The sequence below is a fragment of the Uloborus diversus genome, chromosome 1, assembly GCF_026930045.1.
Source record: "Uloborus diversus isolate 005 chromosome 1, Udiv.v.3.1, whole genome shotgun sequence".
Taxonomy (NCBI): Eukaryota; Metazoa; Arthropoda; class Arachnida; order Araneae; family Uloboridae; genus Uloborus; species Uloborus diversus.
Window position 1 is genome coordinate 138648160 of NC_072731.1, and position 23748 is coordinate 138671907.

Genomic DNA, 23748 nt, shown 5'->3' on the forward strand with positions numbered 1-23748 from the left:
ATATGTGTTGTAAATTTTCCAAAAATTTCCCGAGCTAAACTTGGACTTCACAGTCAAACATTTGATAGTTTCTCTCATTTGTTACATTTGTCCAAATGTAGAGTCCGCAACATGGCAGTTTTTTTGCTGTACCTATTTAATTTACTATTTCATTTGCACATCATTTTATTTTGAGGCAGTCCTACTGACATACAAACTCGAAATTAAACAATGTGCTTAATCAAAGAGTAAAAAAAATAGCTATGGCAAAAAAAGTCATGTTGCGGACTCTGCATTTAGACAAAATACTCTGAAATGGCTAATGTGTGGTGGGGGAAAGTGGTTATACATGAAATAAATGGCTAAAGCTTGGAAATATAAATGTTCGAATGAATGTGAAAATTTTATTTTATAGTAGAGCAGTTAAAACTACATTTTGAATACAAAATTTTACAACTGGCAAAATTTTATTTAGTAAAAAAAATATTTTGTGTGAATATGAGCAATTTAAAAATCTAAGCACCTCTTGTAACTTCCTTGAAAAGTTTTGTTTGTTAGAAATATGATCAGATTGACTGCACCAGGAAGCTTCCGACGTGTCTCAGGAACTCTTACTCATAAGCAATTAGGTGAATCTATTTTAGGTCATTTTTTATAACAATTTAAGTAAGATTGGGTAAAGTGGTCATAATATTAGGCTGTCCCCCCCCCCCCCCCCCCCCCCCCCCGTGTAATATATATCGAAAGGAAGAATAAAAACTTGTATAAATTCTAGCACAGAAACCTATTTGGATTTTCGTCCATCCGGGGTATTTAGATTCTCAGAAAGAAATATCTGAAAGCACAACTGTGCGAAGATCTGGATAGTAAATCTCTCATGGAGATACAAAATACACTAGAAAAGAAGCTCCCCTTCTGTCAGCACCATCTAGTTAACATTTCCCCTCTTTTATTATGGCTATTAAGGAAATTGCTTTATTACAATGGTCCAAAACCTCTGAACATTCTCGTCGTGAAAGTGGGGGGAAAAAAGGATATTTTTAGTTGAGATCAGGAGGTTGACCATTCTTTTCTTTTTACCATACACTGAGCAATTTATGAGTCTTCTATGGCATGTCCCATTTCTTTTCCTTGGATTCCAAGAATATTTCAGTCATTGGATAAAACATCAGTTCAGAAGAGAATTTGGGATTTTTAGTTGTTTGTGGAAGAGCACTGTGAACAGGATTGCATGAAAAGAACTCATACACAGCAATGAGCTTGAAAAGAAAGTGTGACTGCAGTGATCAGTCAATTCAGTCGTTTTTTCTTCTAAAAATACTCATGCAGTTGAATTCTGCAAATGATATCGATACTAGGGATGACGAGGATCATTTTTCTTCATCGACTGAAGAACTCCCGGTTAATAATGGAGCTGCCCCGAACAGTGATGAAATTGATGTCTTGCAGTTAAAGGGAAGGATACTTATTAGTGATGTTGAGAAGAATAAAGCTCTAAAAAACATTTGGAATCTAAGTGAAAATTCTCTTTTCCCCATGAGAAAATGCGGAAGCCAAAACAGAAAGTTCTCGCATTCATGGCTGCTCAAATACACTGCTCGACATTGAAAATGCAACACCAAGAAGAATTGGTCAGAAAGTGATGAAATGTGAAAAAAAGACAGAGATAGCAAGAAGTAATAAATGATCTTAATTTCAAAATGATAGGCAGAATACAGAGCGAGAACGGTGTCGGCTCAGTAGGATGTAAGACCACCGTGGACAGCAATACACGAAGAAACAAAACACGTCTAGGCAAAGAGTCAATAAGGGAGTGGATGGTGTCCAGAGGGATGGCTCTCCATTCCCTTTCAATCATTTGCCACAGTTCGTCTTCTGAACGAGGCAGGGACAGAGTCTGCAAACGGCGTCCAATCACATCCCACACATGTTCGATTGGTGACAGGTCAAGAGAGTATGGCGGCCAGGGAAGCATCTGTGTACCTTGGAGAGCATGTTGGCAGATGCAAGCATTGTATGGTCGGGCGTTATCCTGCTGAAAAATTGCATTAGGTAGCCCTTGAAGGTAAGGGATTGCCACTGGCCGCAGCACACTATTCAAGTATCGTTGGGCCGTCATGGTGCCTTGAATACGAACTAGAGGTGATATGGAATTGTACGCAATTGCGCCCTAATCCATTATGCCACATTGTCGTCCGGTGGGACGTTCCACAGTTACTGTGGGATTAGATCTGTCTCCATGTCGACGCCACACACGTATGCGGCGACTAATCACTGGATAAACAGAAGTGGGATTCATCTGAGAACATGACATTTCGCCATTCTGTCATCCATGTAGCTCGAATCCGGCACCATACTAAACGTTGCTGTCTATGATGTGGGATCAATGGCAGTCTTCTTAGCGGACGCTGTGATTGCAAACCACGTGCGAGCAAACGTTGGGAAAGGATTCTGGTTGACACGGGAACATTCGGGGTGTCTTGCACCTGTTGCATAATCGAGGAACAAGTGACTTGTGGGTCTGCTATAGCTTGTCAGTGGATGCGTCGATCCACACGTTCTGACGTCACTCTTGCTGCCCCTGCTCTCCTCAATCTTGCCACATTTCGTTGTTCCAACCATCTTCGGCACAGCCGATGCACCGTGCTCGCATCCATGTGGGTATCAGCTGCAATTTGACGTATGGACCAACCTCCCCTTCTCAGTTCGATCACCATACCCCTCATAAAATCGTCTATCTGCTGGAAGTGCCACCGTTGACGGCGGCCTGGCATTCTCTCGTTTTACACGTATCCTCCAAGACAAAAACAAAATTTCTTCGATAATTCTCCAGTCAGAAATAACGACACAAATATTTGCCCATTCTGCAAGTTCCTTCCTTTATATCTTACTTCACGTGCGTCAGAGAGCTGCGCATTTCACATCATTTCATAAGTTTCAGTACGGTTTCAGGAAAGGTAAATCTTGTGCAACTAATTTATCACATTTCTGCGGCGGTTCCTCAAGGATCAATGTTAGGGCCTGTTTTGTTCATTGTCTTTATGAACAATATTCACAAAAATATTTCTGGGAACATAAATTGTTTTGCTGATGATGTCAAAGTTATGGGGACTGTAGAAAATGAAGAACAAGCAAATCAGCTGCAAGAGGATCTAGATCATATTACGGAGTGGGCTGATAAATGGGGTATGGGTGTTAATGTTGGGAAATGTCAAGTGCTACATTTAGGGCATGGAAATAAATGTACAAGTTATTATTTGCAAGGTTCAGTCATTAGTCAGGCAGACAAAGTTACTGATCTGGGGGCAGGGTTGGCAGGTTTCTGCCGAGGCGGTAAAAATCACTGGTAGAAACCGGTTAAAACCGGCATGGCAAAAACCCTTTTCTGCCACATTTATGGCAGAAACTCAAAAAGTGACATAAAAATGCAATTCCTGACATACAATAGAAAATGTATAAGAAAAATAATTAAATATTAACCCAAATACAATTTATTTACAACACTATCACCATTAAAAATCAAATTTTACATTGTTTTCACACTGCAGCAGCCTGTAACAAAATAAAAGTTTTGACGCTGTTTCTAAAATTAACCAATTTCCCAATTTGTTGTGCACAACGGAGAAATTTGAAAAGATTCTTTCAATCCCAGCAGAACTAGCTGGCATTATCCTCAAAGAACAAGCAAGATTCACAAAACTTTCATCTATAGCACATTTTTTGAAACTGGACCACCATGCGGTATTTGGAGTAGTTGTTACAACGTGATTGGAAAAATAGGTTTTGGGAAAAGGGGCCGATTTGTTTTGTAAAGCAATGGTATAAGGTACATAATCGGGGTTAATATTTGTGAGTAAAGCGCGGGCACTTTCTTCTTGATTACATGATAAATTTACTCCCAAATACTTTGGATGGAGCATATAGGCGAGTAAATGATTATCAGTAACTGCTTAATTAAGCTTTTAGAGAATAGCTTTATTCAGTTATATTAAGTGTAAAATGACAAGTTCTTGTATTTTAGAGAGCAATTTCAACTATGATAAATTTTACTTTGCTCTGGAAATGTCAGTCTTGTTATTTAACATATTTTTACACTAATTATTAAATAACTATTATATTAAGTTTTTGCAATGACGAAATGGAGTTATATTTTTCATTTTACTTAATTGTCTGTCATTAAGTAATTACTAGAGCTATTAAAAACGTTTTCTAGTTTTTGCCAGTTTCTACCAGTTTCTGCCGGTTTTTACCGGTTATAACCAGTTTCTGCCACTGGCAGGGCAAAAACCAGTTTCTGCCGGCAAAATGCCAACCCTGTCTGGGGGTCTTAATAAGTCAGGATTTAAAGTTTAGCCAACAGTGCAGCATTGCTAGTAACAAAACCAATAAGATTCTTGGGTTTATCAATAGATCTCTTTCAAACAAATCTAAAGACGTTCTTCTGCCCTTATATAGAAGTTTGGTAAGACACCATTATTTAAATTTAATCCCATTAAAATTTAATGTAATTTTATTATATTAAATTTTAACATAAATATTTTTTTGATTTTATCAAGTTGCACATCAAATTAAAGCAGATTAAAAGAGCTTTAAAACAAGATCAATTTTAAGCTTGTGTCTTTTTTAGTTTCTGAGAAAATGAGGATTAGCCATCTCAAAGTGTAGCATTTTTTAACGAAGCCTTGAATAATTAATAACTTTTGAAAGGGGAGAAAGAAAAAAAAATTTCCCTCATTTTCATTCATAACTAAGTTTAATCTCTTAATGTACCAAGTTTTAGCAAGATCTGTTACGGACCGTCCTAAAATTGTTCCAGATTGTGTTGATTTGACTTGGAATGATCCTATTGTAATTTGAGTTTTATAAATAATCTGCAAGCAGAGGTTTTTTAGAGATAAAAAAAATAAGGAAATTCTGACCCGGGATAGCGATGGTTCTGAGCATTCCAGAAAAATGGTTCTCTATTGTATGTCTAATTTTATCTCCTGTTGCTGTAAAAATTCAATTTTTAAAATGGGATTATATTGAACTATGCATTTTATTTACTTTTGCAAATAATTCCATATTTTCTCACTTTAGAAAGTGAACTGACTGGGGCGACAAATCTGATGTCATATTATAATTTAGAGCATGCATATAACAGATTTTGTGGAAGAAAAATGAAAGATCAGTTGAGTGCTTTTCTGCCAAATCTCCCTGGAAATATTGATGGACCTGGACATCTTGATAACAGGTATGTTTTTACTGGATATGTTTATAATTAAATGTAGTCTGAAATCTTTGGATGTAATTAAATTAAACTATTTAGTATTTAAATGTAAAAAGTAGAATTTATGTAGATTGACTAACCTTACATTGCAATGTTGTGATGCATCACAATGTTTCTTTTTCTCCTCAAAAGTTTTACGTATACTTTCATGTTTAAATTTTACAAAATATATCCAATCCAAGATGAAAATATATAAATTATGGTACAGCTATTACAAACAGATTCCTGCACAGGGTTTTCACTGTGGTTGCATTTTTAGCAAAATGCGAAGAATCCATCTCAATTTCCAAACTACAACGCAGCATTTTCCCCTTTTTTGCTAAAATACCAAATTAATTTTTAAAAAAAGTAACTGCATGATCCAAGAGAGGAAGCAAGCATGACAATTGTCAACCTAATATTTATAAATCTCAGCTGAGATGTTTAAAAGTTCTATTAAGTTCAACAATACCTAGTTTTAAATTGGCATGATCTCCCTCCAAAAGATGCATTATTGATAGGACGGTTCTTTTCGTTTTAAAAACTCAGCATATGTTTTCATAATGGTAAGCATTGTTCAAGATTTTTTATTTTACATTTAAAAAAAAATAGCTACTGTATTTATTTCTTTTAACATATCATAAAGGAAATGTGAATTTAATTTTCAACTGGAGAGTACACTAAGGCCTTTAGAAAGATATGAGAATGTGTAACATTTCAGCATTTTGTAAAAACTTTCCCACAATTTTAGCTTTTGTGCAAAAGAAATTTTGAACTCAGCTTAAAGCCTGTTCTAGCACCAACAAGAAATAATTGGGAGGGGAAAAAAACATACTCTTGAAAGTGAAGATAGTAATAAATATTTTATTTTGAGAACCATTGAACCTATTTTTTCAATGCAAAAAGATGTGAGCTTATGGAAGCAATCACACATGAACAGGGTTGGCAAAAACCCGGGTTTTTTTTAAAAAGCCCATGGACCCAGGGTTTTTTGGGGTTTTTTAAATAGAACCCAAAAAAAAACAACTAAAGCTGGGTTTTTTAAAAGAAATATGGGGTTTTTTGTCTTTTTTTAAGGAAAATGTAGGGTACTTGTAGCATATTGTAGCGTAAGTATATGAACAAAGCACAAGAATTGTCTTGGAGTAAAAAAAGCTGGAAAACTAGTTAAAATTCAGCGTTTTCTGAAGAAGAGTATGAAAGACGATGAAACCCAAGAATGGTGAAGTTTCAGATTTTTTAGTTTCCATGATTACCAACAGTTAAGGCAAAATTACTTCTTGAGTGATAAAATCTATTGTTCGTTTTTAATTACTACTATTTTTTTTTTTTTTTTTGCATTTTACTTTATTGTATTTCATTTTTTTATGCAAAACTACTGTAGAACCTCAAGTAGTTGAAATCCCTATTTACTGAATTCCAGCTTAATCAAGACATTTCTTTGAATTTTATGTTGCCTGTTTTTCTATTTCTGTGTACAGATTAAGAAATATTAAACTTTTTTGTAAGATAATGAAAATACTGTACATCCTATTCTGTTTTCTGTCCGACCATTTGTAAAACCTGTTAATTTCTAAAAAAAAATATAACTTGTTAATTCGAAATTTGTGACGTGTCGGGTTGCAGAAAATAATTCACATGAAAGCCTTTTAGCTAGAGTAGTTTCCTCTGTACAATCTACAAATATTGAGAAAACCAAACGTGACAGGACTTAGTCAAGATAATTTGAGTTATTTATTGACCAGTTAAAGATAAAAGTTAAATATATATTTTTTAAATCTTTGAAGTATTTTTAATGCCGTTAAGAGTTAAGAAATACTATTAAAGTTCAAAATTCATTTTTTATGTCCATTGTCTGTGGTGACGAACAAATAAAATAGAAGTTTAAATTGTAAAAGTATTTAAATTAATTACTTTTTTTAAAAACTTCTCAAAAAATTTAAAAAAACCCAAAAGTGGGCTAAATAATGGGTTTTTTCAAAAAAACCCATTGGGTCCAATCCGGCCAACCCTGCACATGAACACAAACATGGAAGCATGAATATAAGCATATATCTAATGAGAAAATACATTGAACTTTTTTTTTAGTTTTAAAACCAGCCGAATTTACCAAATCGTGAGGGGAAAAAAACTCAAATAAGGACAGTTTTGGTTGGCCACAGCAGCCTCCCATCAAGGTATCCCTGCTTCCACCAGCATTTTGAAAAAATTCAGAGATTAAAATGGCAAGGATTGTGGACAGGTTTCTGTACATCAATGCTTGGGTTGGAGCGGTATCGGTGTATCAGTTTAGAGATAAATTGGTTTAATGATGTGGGATGTACACCGGTTTTTTGGGATGCATCGACCAGCCCAACTGTATCTATCATTTACATCAAGATAACTTTGAATGCATTTGTAATAGCTAAATACTTATGTGTATAAAAAGGGTTAAAATTTTGATTTCATTTTACATTGATTCAGGTATGGAAATTTATAATTGTTTGTAAATGTTTGGTTGCTATATAAAATATTTCTTTGGATAATATGTTAGATGCAGTCACTGAAATATTTTTAAAACATGTCATCTTGTTTGGGAAACAAAATTGTCATCAAAATAGAGCATTTCATCTTGTTTTAGCCGAAGAAAAAATATGTATTTATTTCATATCTGGATAATCAAGAGCCACAAGCAAATATGTACTGTATTTCCTTTTCTTTTTAATGGGTATTTTCTAACCTGATATATCATCAATATCGAGGAATTGCTCCCCCCCCCCCTTCACTCTCAAGTTCAGGAACAATTTCTGAATGAATATTTTTATTGTATGGGTGAGGAGGGAGTTATTTTTGTTGTATGGTAGAGGATTGAGAGAAACTAAATGCTTTCCCTTTTGTAAACAGAGAATCATTAGTAACTGATCGTTTTCTTTGATAAAAATGTTATGTTTACTATGCATGGATTTTTTTTTTTTTCCTGTAACAAAAATTTTGGAAGAAGGAGGTAAAAAATCATCAAACCAATAACACATTTGTTTTTATTGCTTGATTAAAATTAACCTGGCCCGTCATTTTGATTTTTCCCCCGGAGATGGCTAGCGAAAGATGTATACTGAATGCAAATTTATTTTAGTTCTGCATTTTCAGTCTTTTACCTTTTTTTTTTTTCAAATTTAAACATCTGCCCCTGTTTATGAAAGAATGCATGTCAGCTGCTGATTATTTTTAACTAAAAATAAATTAATATTTACTTTTCTTTTTGTATCGTAGCTTATGACAACAGGAGCTGATAGTGTTAGTATTTTCAAATGATAAATGGATGTTCTCGAAGGAATGTTTTCGTTTTTGACAAAACAAGTCTTTAACAAAAATGGTTTTATTTCACCAAAATATGAGTTTTTCTTTCTTTTTTTTCGATCGCTATATTGCATTTTATTCTTTCACACTTAAAATTTTTATTATTGTCCTAGCCGCCTTCGACAACCAGCTGTCCACCTTTTTACGCCATTCGCCTTTTTGCACCAGGGTTGCCGTCTTCGGCGGCTGCAAAGACAATTTAGTGACGGTGTTAATGTTTTTCTTTATGTATCAATATTACCATTCGCCTTTTCACGCAAATGTTGCCGCCTTCGGCGGCTGCGTAAATAAATTTTGTGGCGCTATCAATCAATCTATATCTATATCATTAGTAGTTTGAATAAAATATGTGCTAGACCTATCTCCTGTTCCGTCGTTCAGAATACTTTTAAAGGAGGGAAGGGGAGACACAAACGGCATACTCTTCATGCAAATTTTGTCGAAAAATAACAAAAAGCACTCCCACTTTTATGCGAAAGCATTGTTTTTCCAAAGTCATGGTGTGTGTGGGGGGGGGGGGCATTGACACCTTGTTGAAGTTTTTTAAATGCATGTCTCTTTCTTACAGTCCATCTACTATATTGACTTCTATATTTGTCTATCTATCTATACGATCTATGCATATCTACCTCTGACAGTAATTAACAATCTTTTTTTATTTATATAAGTATTAATTCGAAAAAAAAAACATTTTTTGTCCACTCAATCTCTATCTCTGTATCTACCTAACCTAACCGCCAATCCAAAATAAAAAACCCAGATCATGCAAAAAATCGCGAGCTTTATTTATTGAATTAAAATAGCCCGAAAAAGAAAAGAAAAAGGCTCTATGTTTCCCTTAGTTATAGTGCCTAGAAAGGCGCTATACCGTACCCTCTTTCTAGTCACTAGACCGTAGTGTGGCAAAAAGTAACGCTTGCAAAAAAATAATAAAAAATAAAAGGTGAAGAGAAGGCAAACGATTTCAGTTGGATCACGTGATGAGGTAAGTTCGGAACCCAGCCAGCAAGTGACAGCTCGCGTTGTGTTCTGCATTAAAAAATTTGTATAAAAAAAAAAAAAACTATTGCGTATTTTTTTTAAAAAAATTTCTTCTGAAGGGGGAAGAATGTTTTTATTATTACCAACTAAAATTTTAGAATTGAGGGTTCAATACTTTTCGCAGGATGGGTTTCGAAAAAAACTAAACCCAGAAAAAAAAATGCAAATTAAAGATTTTTTCAAAAATCTATAAAAAATACAAAAATCGCTCTGTCTTCAAAATTTTTTCATTTATCATATTTAAAATTAAATTTCCTACACTATAGTACAAAAAATATTCGTCTGGCGTGGTTGGTTCGCGGTCTATGAGGTTAAAAATGCTAAAAATCACATAAAACATTAAATAACTTTTTTCGAATGAAAATATCGAAAATCGAAGCCCGAGGTGCACATCTTCAGCAAAAACTGCACCTGTATACCAAATTTCATCTTTCTAGACCTTACCGTTTTCCCGGGATGCACGCCACGCACACGCACACACAAACATCTTATTTTATTATATGTATAGATTGTTGAAAGGTGTTTCTTTGTTTGGATTTTATTTTCATATTTTTGTGTTTAATATATTTGTTTCCACCAGTTTATTTTTCGTACTGAAAATTGTCAACTTGTTTCTTTTGTTTTGTTTTTATGACTCAGTCTTTCATTAAATCCCTTTAATTCTTCAAAAGTACTGTTAGTTTATTTTACATTAGAAATAAAGTTTACACTAAATTTGTTTCCTCTTGACGTGTGTTCAGTCCTATCTCTTTGTATTTTTTTCTTACTTTTTTAAATGATTTTTTTCCTACTTTTTTGGTTTCCTACTCCCCCCCCCCCCGAAAAAAACCACTTCGGGGTCTGAGAAATGTGAATGCTTTGTACTTTTTGGCCAGTAGAAATCATATTAAAAATAAAGTAATGTTAATTTCAATGGCACTTTATTTGTACTATCTTATTTTCTTTTATATTTGAAGTTTAATTTTTTTTTCTCTTATGTTGTATCTGTATCTGTGAAATCTAAATTTATATTACATTAAAAAGAGATGAAACATACTACTGAGCATGGTATAAAATCCTACAAAATATTAACATTATTTTTATGTTTCTTTTTAGTTCTTTAAAATCGCTCATTGAAAAACCACCAATTGGAGGAAAAGAACTTTTACCTCTAACAGGCTCTCAACTATCTGGCTTCAGACTTCATCCTGGTCCTGTAAGAAAAACATCTTTATATCTATACTAATATTAAAGGGACAGAGGGTGGATATTTGTGTGTTTATATGTTCGAGGTAATCTCCGGAACCACTGCACCTATTTGAAAAATTCCTTCACTATATGAAAGGTGCTTTTTTACTGAGTGATACAGGCTATAATTCGAAAAAATCCGATAAATGTTTCTTTTTTTATTCCAATTTAGGCCCAAATTTCACATAAATTCCCGAATATGGGAGTGAAAAATTACTTGCGCATATTATTATTATATATCGTTAAGAAGGATATAATTTTCCGCGTTTTAAACAATTTGTTTCAATGCTCTAACTTTACGGCGTGAGTCATTTGCGTTTTTAGCTCGAACATTTTTATTCTTAGCTGAAATTTAGGCACTACTTTCTTCATTAAATCTATCAATAAAATGTGAAGGAATTGTCCCACAGTTTTCTTTTTGACACTATTGGAAAAAGCGACATTTTTTACTCGATCTCTCTTGACCAATGGTCGAAAAACTTAGCTTCTATCTTCAAAGGAAAAAAGTTACAAGCGTTTTTAAATCAAATTCGAAAAATGTCATTTTGATTCACGTTGTCAACCATTTTCGTTTCACGTTTCCATGGTTACACTTTTTGAATCCATTGTTTCTTTCCATATTTTGCATTTAATTTCTTAAACTTATTTTATTTCGTGTTTCCATGGTTACGCTTTTAAAATCTATCTTTCACATTCTAATTTCTTAAAAGTATTTTGATATCTGTCGTCATTGTTTGAAAGGATAATTTTGCATGGTGTTTTTTTTTTCTTTTATTTAAGCCTGATTGTATGTCACTTGACACAATTTTTATTCTCAAGGTAGACCGGGCAGAGTCGGGCAACGCAGCTCTTAATATATAAAAGTTTTAAAGCTACTGTTAATGTGATTTTATACTTTTTTGTTTGGCGAAATATTTATTATTGCCAAAAAAAAAACATCCGCTTCACTCGCAAAAGGGCTGGGTTCCGGTAGCTTGGTCGCTTGGCACGTTAGGCACTGAGCAGTTCAGTCTAGGATTATTGTTTTAAAGCGAAAGTAAATGTAATTCATTGTTTTGGCGATTTGTTTTGAAAGAAAAGAAACTTTTGATTTGTTTTTATCCGAGTGAAATGTATGACATTTTCTTCTTTTTTCTGACAATGATTTTTGAATGTTCCGCTGGCTTTTTTTTTCCGTTAGATGGATGAATTATGATAGCATGGTTGCTGGGCAAGTTTGGCGATAAACAATAGAGTTGCGGAACTATTTGTACATTTGAAAGATATTATTTGATGCCTTTTTTTGTTTATTTGGCAAAATATTTTAAATTGCAGTAAAAACCGCTTCACTCGCTAAATAGAGTTTTAAAGCAACTGTAAATATAATTTAATGATTTGACGATAAGTTTTAATTCCAAAGAAACTTTAATAAGTTTTATTTTCGAAAAGGTGTGTACGTATTTTATACAAAGAAAAATGATATCACATCAGAGGGGGAGGGGGCATCAATTTTTTTTATTCAACAGACTTCCATTAAATGTTTAGCACGGACTTTGCTGTGCGGGTACTGCTAGTATGTATATATATATATTTATATAAAAATGTGTGTGTGTTTATTCGTGTAACTTTTGTTCCTGTGCTTTTTTTTAATGTTTTTCAATAAGATTGGGGGAGGGGAAGGAATTTATTTTAACTCATTTGAATAGGAAGTTTTCATTAAACTGAAATGGGAAGGGGGATGGATGTTTACTCATAGTCCAGTCAATGAGTGCTCAAAACGGGTGTAGCGTACATGGAATATGCGAAAAAAATTTTGACTTCAGAATATTGTTAGGGGTTAGTAAGCAGACATACTAAAAGTCCCTGCCCCGTTGACAAAGCCCACATGAAGTTTTAGTCAAAAGATTAAATCAATATTTTAATTAAAATAATCAATTCAGTTTCATTGAAATTGAGACAGGATTTGATGAGATATATTTATTATTGGTCTTAAGTGCAATATTGTGTAGATCGATTATGGAAAACAAAAAAGAAAAAATATTGCACTTATAAGTAATAGCATGAGGGAAGAGAAATTATTTTGTGAATTGTGACTATTCATTTTAATGACGCAAAATAAATTACTAGCTCAATTTAAAAAGCTTTCTTGGTTATTTTAAAAGAGATGAATCTGAAGGAAATGTGCTTTTTGACATAACTTTCTTGCTTCCATTGTTTTTTGACTTTCAATCAGGTCAGTCATTTGAAAGATGACATTTTTGATTAAATTGAAAACCAACGTAAATAAGCACAAATTAACACGAAAGTACATCATATAGTGATTTCAAGGCTACAATAAGGGACCCTCTTCATCAGTGTAAAAAACTCAGCACACAGCCAGAATGTTGTATGAGAAATGAATGTCAATCAATTTTAACTTTCGTATCTCGGGAGGTTAAATTATCATGGTTCGTACAGGTCATGGAAATCCTGGAAAGTCATGGAAAAAAATAAGCAAATTTCAAACCTGGAAAAGTCATGAAAAATTAATATTTTTATTAAAAGTCATGAAAATTTGTTTAATGTCATGGAAAAATTTGTTAGCAAGAAGAAGTAACAGTAGCTAAAAGACCATTAAAAACTTAGAGTGATTTATAAGTATTGCTTGTAAAAGATATTAATACTGGAAAATTGAATGATCCCAAAAATACATTTGAGTTTTGGAATCCTGTTGCATCCGCTTCTGTAACAGCCGCCCGCCTTTTTTTTTTTTTTTTTTTTTTTTGTAGTGTAATTTTACTACTTAGGACATCACTAACTTTGAATTCACCATTATTTTCAACACTTCTTATGTTTCATATTCTGTAGTGGTGGAATTACATGTTTTTCGATTTTGCCTCGCCCACTCAAAAAGTAATTCCATTGCATCTGAGTTCATTTCAACCACTTGTAAAAAAAAAAATCAGTATAAAATTTATCAGAGCTTATCTTAATTTTTTGAAAGCTTTAGAAAATCAATACTTTAGACAGGGATAGAACATTAAAATAGGAGAATTCTAATACTCTAAAACAGTGTTGCCCAACATATGGCTCACAAAACTGATTCATGTGGCTAGCTGAAATATCTGGTTCAGATAAATGAATTTACTAAAAAACGTGGCTTTGCTTTAGAGAATGAAAATACTGTTAAGCTACATGGATGGTTAGATGCACTGCTGACACCTAAAGGCCGTATTTTTATAAAGGAAATTTATTATTCAAAACTTTAATGACTCATGCAAACTTTGTCCTATTTATTACTGTGCTGCCTCATTTATTAGACATTTAAGCATTAATAAATTGTGTTTTCTACTTTTTTTATTTCACTTAAATTTATATGTTTAAGACCAGAACAGTTTATAATTAGTTTCTATGGTGTGCACTGACATTTTTTCAATCACAAGCACAAGTAAGCGCTTCGATGAGGTAGTGGCATTCACTTAAAAGTTTGGCTAAATGCTTATTTATGAAAATTGGAGAGTTTGACATTAAATAGTACTACTCTCTTCGTGTAACAAGGTCATGAAAGTTTTTATGAAGTCTTGGAAAAGTCATGGAATTTTTTCATCCAAATCGAGTATGGACCCTGGATTATTGCCTTTGAAGCACAATGAGGCAAGCAAGACCTTCATCCTAGCCGTACTGTCAATAAAGCAAATCGTTGGATATTCATGAAATACACCGCCAGCTCAGTCATTTCCAGCCAAGGACTGCAGTTTCATGCTTATTAGCACTCATCAACCTGGCATAGGAAAGTGACTGAGCTGGAGATGAAAAACCTCTTAAGGAAGCCAAGAGTGCCACAAACTGGTAGCCAATATAGAATTAGCGCAGACCAGATGAGTGATCAAAGCAATGGTTCGGTTCAACTTGAGGATTGAAGGCAAGGCATGGTATATTCAGTAAATTACCGCCCAATAGGGCTAAAGCAGAAATACATGAAATACACCGCCAGCTCGGTCATTTCCAGCCGAGGACTGCAGTTTCATGCTTATTAGCACTCATCAGCCCGGCATAGGAAAGTGACTGAGCAACATTGGATATTGATTAAATAAAGGAACAAAATTTTCTGTTCTTTTTGACACCAAAAATAGCAGATTAATAAAAAATAAAAACTAGTATCAAGATATTTTGTGATATAACTTATTAACAAAATAAATTTATAGCTTCGGTATCAAAAATTTTAATTGTTCTTAACAAACCAAATTATTCTTAATGTTAAAACCATTTTATTATCACTTCTTGTTAACCAATATGCATCTTATTCCGTATTGAGGAAATTCATGTTCAAGAATTTCCTTCGACCCCCCAAACGAAATGCTGAAATGCTGCCCCTGTTTGAGAGGAAGTCCTCTTGGTTGTTCTTGTGATAGCCATATCCCTAACTGATTTAAACATTCTGTTGCCAAAATGTACCAGAAATCTAAAATCATGTATCTAAGGTAGATATCAACAGTTCTTCTTCCCTTGAATCCATTGAGGCTGTTGGGGTCATATGTATCTCTCATGGTATGGTGCTCTAGCCACAGAAAAGTCCCTCAACGAGTTCCGTTACGGATCATTTTTCAAAGTAGCTGCAAACATCAAGACTGATCTCCAACTCTGCCGTGCAACCAGGTACACCTGTAGCTAGGAACTTAATGGTGATGTACCGGATTGGGGTTTGGGAAAGGAAGAATGACCAACTCATGCCGAAACTCTCGGAAGCGGATGTTGCTCCTGACGGAATCTTGGAGATGATTTTGCTGATTGAAAAGTCATCCACTTTTCATCCAGAAGCTCACACATATTTGCATTGAAAAAGGTGTTCCTTGTAACACCAAAACACATGTCTACAGTAATTTGCATTTTTTGTGCTTCAAAACGTTAGATAACTGAATATTTTAGTCTTATGCGTATGTTCAACGTTGACTGGTCTTTAAGGAAAACATGTTTTTCTCCAGTTTTCTGTGATACTGGATGCATTTAGTTGTACGCCTCGGTATTTCATAGTGAATGCATAGTATTTCATTTATTTATATCAGTGGTGCTCAACTTATGGCCCACAGACCATATGAAGCCAGCAAAGTTCATCCATGTGGCCTGCTGCATCGAAAAATGTTATTTTTAATGTTATTTTACCTTGCTCTCACTTACTCAACCTTTAGTGTCATGACCTCTGACACTTGTAGGTACACTCCAAAAAAAAAAAAAAAGGCCATAATTGCAACTGAAATATTGTCTACAAAACAAGAGACTAAGTTCTTAATTTGGTATCACTGACAATGAAGCAATATGTTCGTAAGTTGAAAGAAAAAGCCTTAATATTGCTTTCCGCTTCTTATCATAACAAAAGCAACTCTGGGGGCCAACCAAAGGCAATAATAGTTTTATTACAAAACTAAGTTTGATTTTGACACAATTGATCAATTGTTTCAAAATTAAGTTTCTTTCTTGTATGATAAACGATGAAATATAAATATACATTAACGCATATTATAAGTATACTTAATTCATTAAAAATCTTAATTTCATCTATGAATGTAATTTGGTTAGATATCAATAATACTTGAAGTTTCTTTGCATCTAAGATTTGTAGTGTGATTCGTATGCAACATGCGGTGTTTTCAAATGTTTATTTTATTATTTTTTTTAAAACATGAATTTTTTTCCGGATTACCATGTCATAGAAATGAGTCAAATACTTTGGTTTTACATGGAAAAATAAGGGAAAAAATTGTAAAACACCCCTACGAGAAAAAAAAAAGTCATTTGTGATGACTTTTTAGATATTGGGGGGAGGGGGCGGAGCCGTCCAAAGAGGGGGGACGAGCGGGGTAATCGCTCGGTGCGCTGCAAGGCACCCCCTCGTTTCGAATGGAACACAATGTCAATCACACAAAATGAGGGACGTCTTGCAGCACCCCTCATTTCGTGTGAGGGTTAGGTGAAGTTAAGCCTTCCTCATTTCAAGAATGGTGTCAGAAGCATTTTGAAGGGTGCTTTTTTTTTTGTGCACCGTGTATTGGTTACCCTAGTATCTAGTTATTAAATAATGTGTAAAAAAATTTAATGCTAAAAAAAACCCCTTTTTTTTTTCTTCTGAAAACATGATTACATCTTTGTTTAGAAGGAGGATTAAAAGCAATTTTGTGGAGGCTTAATTAAAAATGATAAAATTCTCAAAAAGTACTGTACCCAGTCATTGACGCTAGGGTTAAGAAGTCCCTTAAAAAGACTAAAATCTCTGTCTTATATACCACATTGCTCTATTTACAGCTCCCGGAACAATATCGTCTCATGAGCCAGCAACCTCAAAGAAAGAAACATAAAGATAAACACAAAAAGCATAAACACAAGGCCGGTGATACTCCTACTCAAGAATCACAACAAGGTATTAATAAGGATTTTCACTTTTAATATGTTAGTTGTGGTAAAATTACTAATGAAGTAGCTTAATTGATGAATTAAGCTTCAAATGCAATTCAAAAAATTCTGAGAGTCACATTCTGCTGTTTTATCTTAAAGAATGGTAATTTTCTGATTTCATCATTTCTTTAAGTATGAAGTAAATCTAAAGTCCTTGCACATAATGTATAACTCAAAATTTTGTGCACGTTTTTGACTAAATAGACTCAATTTTTAGAAATTTTAGATTGTGTTCTAATTTGGAGGAAACCTGCCAGGGGTCTGGCCAGGGGAAATTTGGGTCCGTTAACGGACCCTTCACAAAAATACGATCACTCAAAACGGACCCTTCACAAAATTCCGATCAACCAAAACAGACCCTTCACAAAATTCTAATCATTAAAAAAGGATCTTTCACAAATCATTTACTGTAAAAGCAAATTTAAAATCAAAATAACGGCTAATTTTTCAAAAGAAATGTCTGCATATTTCTGTGATGCTTACTGTTTCTTTTATCACAGCAGAATAAAAATAGCCTGCAACGATGTTGTTGTTATAGATTTTTCTGAAAATGTTATGGCCTCTGCATATTGATATTGCTGCCTCAGCACCTTTCTCCCTCTGCTCTCAATCTAAACAATAATAACACATATCAGCGAATTGAACTTGGTACTGCTAACAAATAGAATAGCTATAGGTTGGGGAAGAAATGTGATCGCTTCAGATATGGTTACCAACTATAAAATTAACATTAACGCTAAATAAATAAATGTCTAGTAAACCTTTCACAGGGACTTGGAAAATATTCCTAACATTTTCCAGCTTGGCAATTTTTGTGCCTTTATGGTGTGATGTTTTAACGTTATCTTAAGAAGAAATTATATTAGTTTTAAATTTTTTATGCTAACAGGGGTGCTCGTGTATCGGTTATAAACCGGAATTCCTGTATTTTTTTCCTATGTCCATATCGGGAATCTGGTATTGGCCATTGTTTTACATTACCCCACCTCCTTTTTTTTTTTCTTTTCTAACTACGAATTTTCGGCGAAAATGTCGGTGGTTATCAATAATATTCATCATGTAAACCTTTTAAAATGCAATTCTAAAATTGTTTTACTTAAATAAACTCTTTTATTTGCTGTTTTTCACTCTTGATGCCTTCATTTTGAAAAACGCTATCTCTTTGCATCCGGTATGACAATCAAATCTTACTCATTTTTCATGCTAACTAAGCTTTGTTACGAGGCAAATAAATGAAAATTCTCATTATTTTTAGTGAAATCATTAGTTTAAGCAGAATTTCGTGTTCTTTTAAAAGTGTCAAGACGGTTCGATGGTTTAATTTTATTTTTGCTTCAACTATGTCGATAGACATTATCAATATGTTTATCATTAACCTTTAATATGCAATTTGAAAAGATTTTACTAATATAAATTCTTTTATATTCCGTTCTTATACTTTTGATGCCTTCACTTCAAAAATTTCAATCTTTTTGCATCCGCTATAGGAATGGAATTTTTTGCATTTTTTTAAATGCTTACTATGCTTTATTCAGAGGTAAACAAATAAAATTTATACTTATTTTTGTTAAAATTACAAATTTAAACCAAAATTTCGTGCTCTGTAAAAATTTCATGCGCCAAAAAGCTAAATACTGAACAACTGCCTGATTTTTTTTTTTTCAATAATTTTATGATTTTACTCTTTATACAAAATCTTCAGAAAAAATTTCTAGTACAATTTAACAAGATGTGAAACGGTATATAGATACTGATACATCTAGGTTGACCATCCGCTGTAGAATGATACCTCCCTATTGCTTGTATCTGCCCAATGGCTATCGAGTGGAACAGTGAGTAGGCAATGGGCACCACCGGAGTCAGGTCCGTACCTGGGTCCACGGTGTCTAGAGTCGTAAGTGGTTTAGATCTCGTTCCCTTACGGGTAAGGGGGCCCCGGCCGAAAGGTCCGTTCTCTGGAAGCCCCAGATGGCATAGCAGAGCGGGGTCTCCTGTTTCGTACCTCCCTATTGCTATGATAACCTTCGAAAATGCCCTAGAAAAGACAAAAAATACTGTAAAACTTCCAACAAATTATTTCAATGCCGTAGTTTGCTCCATGAGCCTCCCCCTCCCCCAAACGCATTTATTAATGTTTATAAATTTAAATTTTTCGTTTTTACAAAATAATTTTATTTTACAAAAAAAAAAAAGAAAACGATCTTTCGGAAAAAAAAAAATTTTTTTTGATTTTTCACAAAAAAATTTCGTTTTTCACAAAAATATTTGATTTTTCACAAAAAACGGACTCTGTGGTTGTTTTTTAGTTGGAAAATTTGTGCAAAAAATCTGCCGTTTCTGCAGAAATCTCGAAATGTTGGAGCTATAGCCTCGCATTTAAACAGAATTGTTTGGCAGCTCAGGCATTTGTTTTGTGACATACATCACAAATTTAGTGGTGTTCTGCTTTCAGGGTCGCGTCAAAAACCCTACCCTGATCAGGGTGTATGTACAAGCTGGTTTCGCCGATTTATATTGGCCAATATAATCTGATATTTATTCTGAAAATATCATGATATTCTGATATTTATGATATTTGCAGTATAAAAGGTACATGTATTAATCTATTAATATTGTTAATTTATCATTAAAAAGTATCAAAATGTAATATACTTTCTGTATATAATTTATGTTATTATTATAATGCAATAACATAATATTTATTTTTATTTTATAACTATACAGGTATTAGGAATGTTGCAATTTTAATATAGATTTAAAACACCTAATTGAAAACTAAAAGTTGGTTAAAAGAAAGGAAAATATCTTGTGACTGTTTTTACTGACAAATGCATATTTTTTCATTTCTGAGATATATAATTTTCTATGAGTAACTAATAAAGAAAAATGAGTGAAGCATCTAATGTTTTCGTCAGTAACTCAATATAGCAGATCTTGTCATCAAGACTTTTGGAGGCATCTAAACCTTTCACACACTGCACTTCATTTAACACGATAACAACAACAATTCAATAAATACGGTTTAAAGTACGTAAATATTTACATAAAATGTATATTTTTATACAGTGAAACCTCCGAATAGCGGACAGTCAAGGGACTAGAAGTTTTGTCCGTTATTGGGAGGTGTCCGCTATTAGGAGGAACTACTTAATTTACCTTTTTCAAAATGGGCTGTTGTTCCCTTTTTAGAACACAATCGAAACAATTGCGAAAGGTTTATTACATTTTACGTCAAGTGTAATTAATCTGTTTTTTCTTAATAAAGGTATACTGACAGCACACACTTGTCTTAAAAAGCATTTAATCAATTAAAGTAAACAGTTAAAACAGTTTGACATCTCTTTTTTGCATTACCAACAGCGGCGATTCGGTGGAGCAACCCCCTCCCCCCCCCACGCACACACTTTTTATGGTTAATTTATTTATTTTATCTCGAGTATCACTATTGCATGATTGACAGTTGGCAATATGACCTTGAATATGGGCAAAACTTTTTCATGTCTAAACCCAACGAAACCACAGCGCCATAAAGCCAACTACTACCGCCGCCAGTCTGCTCAATTGCATCTCCCGAGAGCCCCAGTTAGAAAATGCGCCCAGTTTCCTCTTTTTTATATTAACTTTTAAATAGTTATTGTGTACAAAATTCATTAAAATCTTAAGAAAAACGTACTTTAATTGTTAGACTGACATCAGTTTTCACTTATCTGCTTCAATACTCTCAAAATTAGCCGTAATAAAATTAAGATATTTTTTTCTTTTTCATTTTAATTCCAAGAAACAGTGATAAGGAAATGACGGGGGGGGGGGGGATATCAGTTGCGGAGGATGAAAAGCTTTGTAAGTAAGGCAAGCAGTTACTAAGATATTCTGTGAAAAGAAAAAAAAACGGAAGTGCTACGGTCGCAAGGGAAATTTTTTTTTGAAATAACTGTCCGTTATTCGGAGTGTCCGTTATTCAGAGTGAGTTGCATGGAATGGCCTATATTGAGGGACTGGGACTTGCAAAAATGTCCGTTAATTAGAGGTGTCCGTTATTCGGGAGTATCATTTAAGGGAGGTTTCACTGTATAATGAAAGAAGCATCAATTTTAAGTCTATATATTATAATAATAATATAAGAAAATTAATAACTGATTTAAGGATGCAGTTACTATTTAACGAGATTGAAAATTTCGGATGTATATTGAAATATTGGATATTTTCGAAAATAGCATGCCATTTTCGAACCCTATGTACTGTCTTTTTACTGATTGTCTTCAGGAATTGCCTAGTTTTATACAGGGGTGATCGTATTCCGGTTGTATACCAAAATACTTTTTTTTTTTTTTTGTATATTAATACTGGAAATCCGGTTCTATTCATTATGTTTTTTCCTCCACACTTCTAAATTGTTTCCCTTACTTCAAACTTTTGGGGATTACATCAGTAATTATCTGTAATATTCACCTTGTAAACTTGTTAAAATGCAATTTTAAAGTTATTTTACTTAAATAAAATCTATTATTTGCCGTTTTTATATTTTTAATTCCTTCTTGGTGCTTATGCTGTGTTAAGAGGCAAATAAATGAAATTTTTTTTATTTTGATTTACATCAAAAATTGAATATTTTCAAGTGAAATTCCTTGTAAATTATGAGGTCAAGAAGTTTAATCGCATAATCACTGGTGGTATAATTTTATTTTTTCTTCAATGTATGTCGATAGTTATTCAGTGTTAGCTCTCAACTATCAGTAACCTGGATCATCGGCAGGGACTCATTAATAAAAAAAAAAATTTGGGCCCTTATTTACCATACATGCATATACAAACCCAAGTTGCTTCAAATATCATTACAAATCACAATTTATTCAAGTGATTTCCTGCTATTTCAGTCTCATTTTATCAGAATTAAAATTGAGGTATGAAATTAAAGTATTGTAAGATATCTTTAGTTTTTCTTAAATCTAATTAAAGGATTATTATAATGATTAATTTTTTAATTAGGTTGCCTTTAAACAATATTTAATATTCCATATGATGTTTAACTTTAAAAAATAAAATACTGCAATAGTTAATATCCAAGTGTTTTCTTCTTTTCACCTTTGAAAAAACATTGAAATCAGAACATTAGCATGAATGTTACATCACTAATGTAAATAGTGTCACATACTTTTTTTAAAAGGCAATAACAGCTGGCCTTCTTTTTTAAATAAAAAGTGGTCTTTTCATTAGAAAAGCTTTTCTTGCAGCCTTGATTGATTCAATAAATGACTGTATACCTTACATGGTTCCTGCATAATAGTTTTTATATTCTTGTATTAGAAACAACAACTGTTGAAGGACCTCATGAAAAGAAGCATAAAAAGCAGAAAAGGCATGATGAAGAAAAAGAGAAAAAGAAAAAGAAGAAAGAAAAAAGAAAGAAAAAAGTTAGTTTTATTGATTTTTTTTTAATAAAATATTAATTTTAAAAAATTAAACAAAAGCTTTAAATATCCGTGATATTGACAAAAAAGAATTTATGAAATGATTAGTAAAATAACTTGCATATTACTAAGTAAGAGGTTAAATTGCTTCACTTGTTTCTTTCATGACTTAAAAAAAGCATTAAAAGTATTTGTGGTGTTTAAAGTGCTTAATTTTACTTAAAAGTGCTCAGTTTTTGTTGCTGGCACAAAAATTCAAAATATGTGTTTTTTTTTTGGTTAGATAAAGCTGCATGTCCAGTCATTTTAAAAACAAAACTTTAACGATATTGTTTCAATGCTTCAAAAACAAAGAGAATCTGCCACAATTCAGGCTTTCCAAAACTTTACACTGCAGTACAGGTTTTTATATAAACTTTTTTTTCCTAAATGCTAAAACTCTAAAAAATTTAAAGTACTCAGTATCTCTGACTGTTCTTGAATTTTAACCAATAATCAAGTCTGCTGTGTTTGGAATTTAAATTTGTCACTAATGCTATGCAGCCTAATGGCGGATGCATGGAAAAAGTGACACTATCTTGTATCCAAAGCTTTTAGGAAACATTTGATGGAATGACCGAAGTGATAGTGACTTAAACTATGAAGTAGAGATGTGTCGTTCATGAACGAACGGGTCAAAAAGAACGAATCCTTAAAATAAATGGATCCGTTCGTACCCTTAAATGAACGACCGTTCTTTTGAAGGGTGAGTAGTTTGGAACACACGTACTTGTAATAAAATCACTTTTTTTTTTTTATTACATTCATCTTCAAGTTTTTAACTCTCAATCAATCTCAAATTTCTTTTTTCTCAGTGCACTACAATATATTCATTTCGAATCTTTTTACTTTCTGCTTTTTATTCATAATTTTTCTACAAACGTTGAAGTTCATTTGCAATTTTCCAACGTATCCGTTAGTAATGATTTGTGTAACTTGTTTGACCAACTAACAAAATGTTTGGGCTACTAACAAAATGCCAACTTCCTGTCCCACGCAACTGCTAAAATCTTTCTCACGCTTTCTATCGCCAAAATTATTTCAAAAAATAATCACATTTCTAGT

At 33.2% G+C, this 23748-nt stretch overlaps 1 protein-coding gene across 1 annotated transcript in view; it reads left to right on the forward strand.

The window, feature by feature from the left end:
• LOC129232452 (mediator of RNA polymerase II transcription subunit 19-like) overlaps positions 1–23748 on the forward strand; it is a 29837-nt gene that overhangs the window by 1969 nt on the left and 4120 nt on the right. Inside the window, exons 2-5 of the mRNA XM_054866600.1 lie at positions 5059–5212; positions 10700–10799; positions 17087–17201; positions 22541–22647. Coding sequence (XP_054722575.1) covers positions 5059–5212; positions 10700–10799; positions 17087–17201; positions 22541–22647 — 476 coding nt within the window. The remainder of the gene's footprint in view (positions 1–5058; positions 5213–10699; positions 10800–17086; positions 17202–22540; positions 22648–23748) is intronic.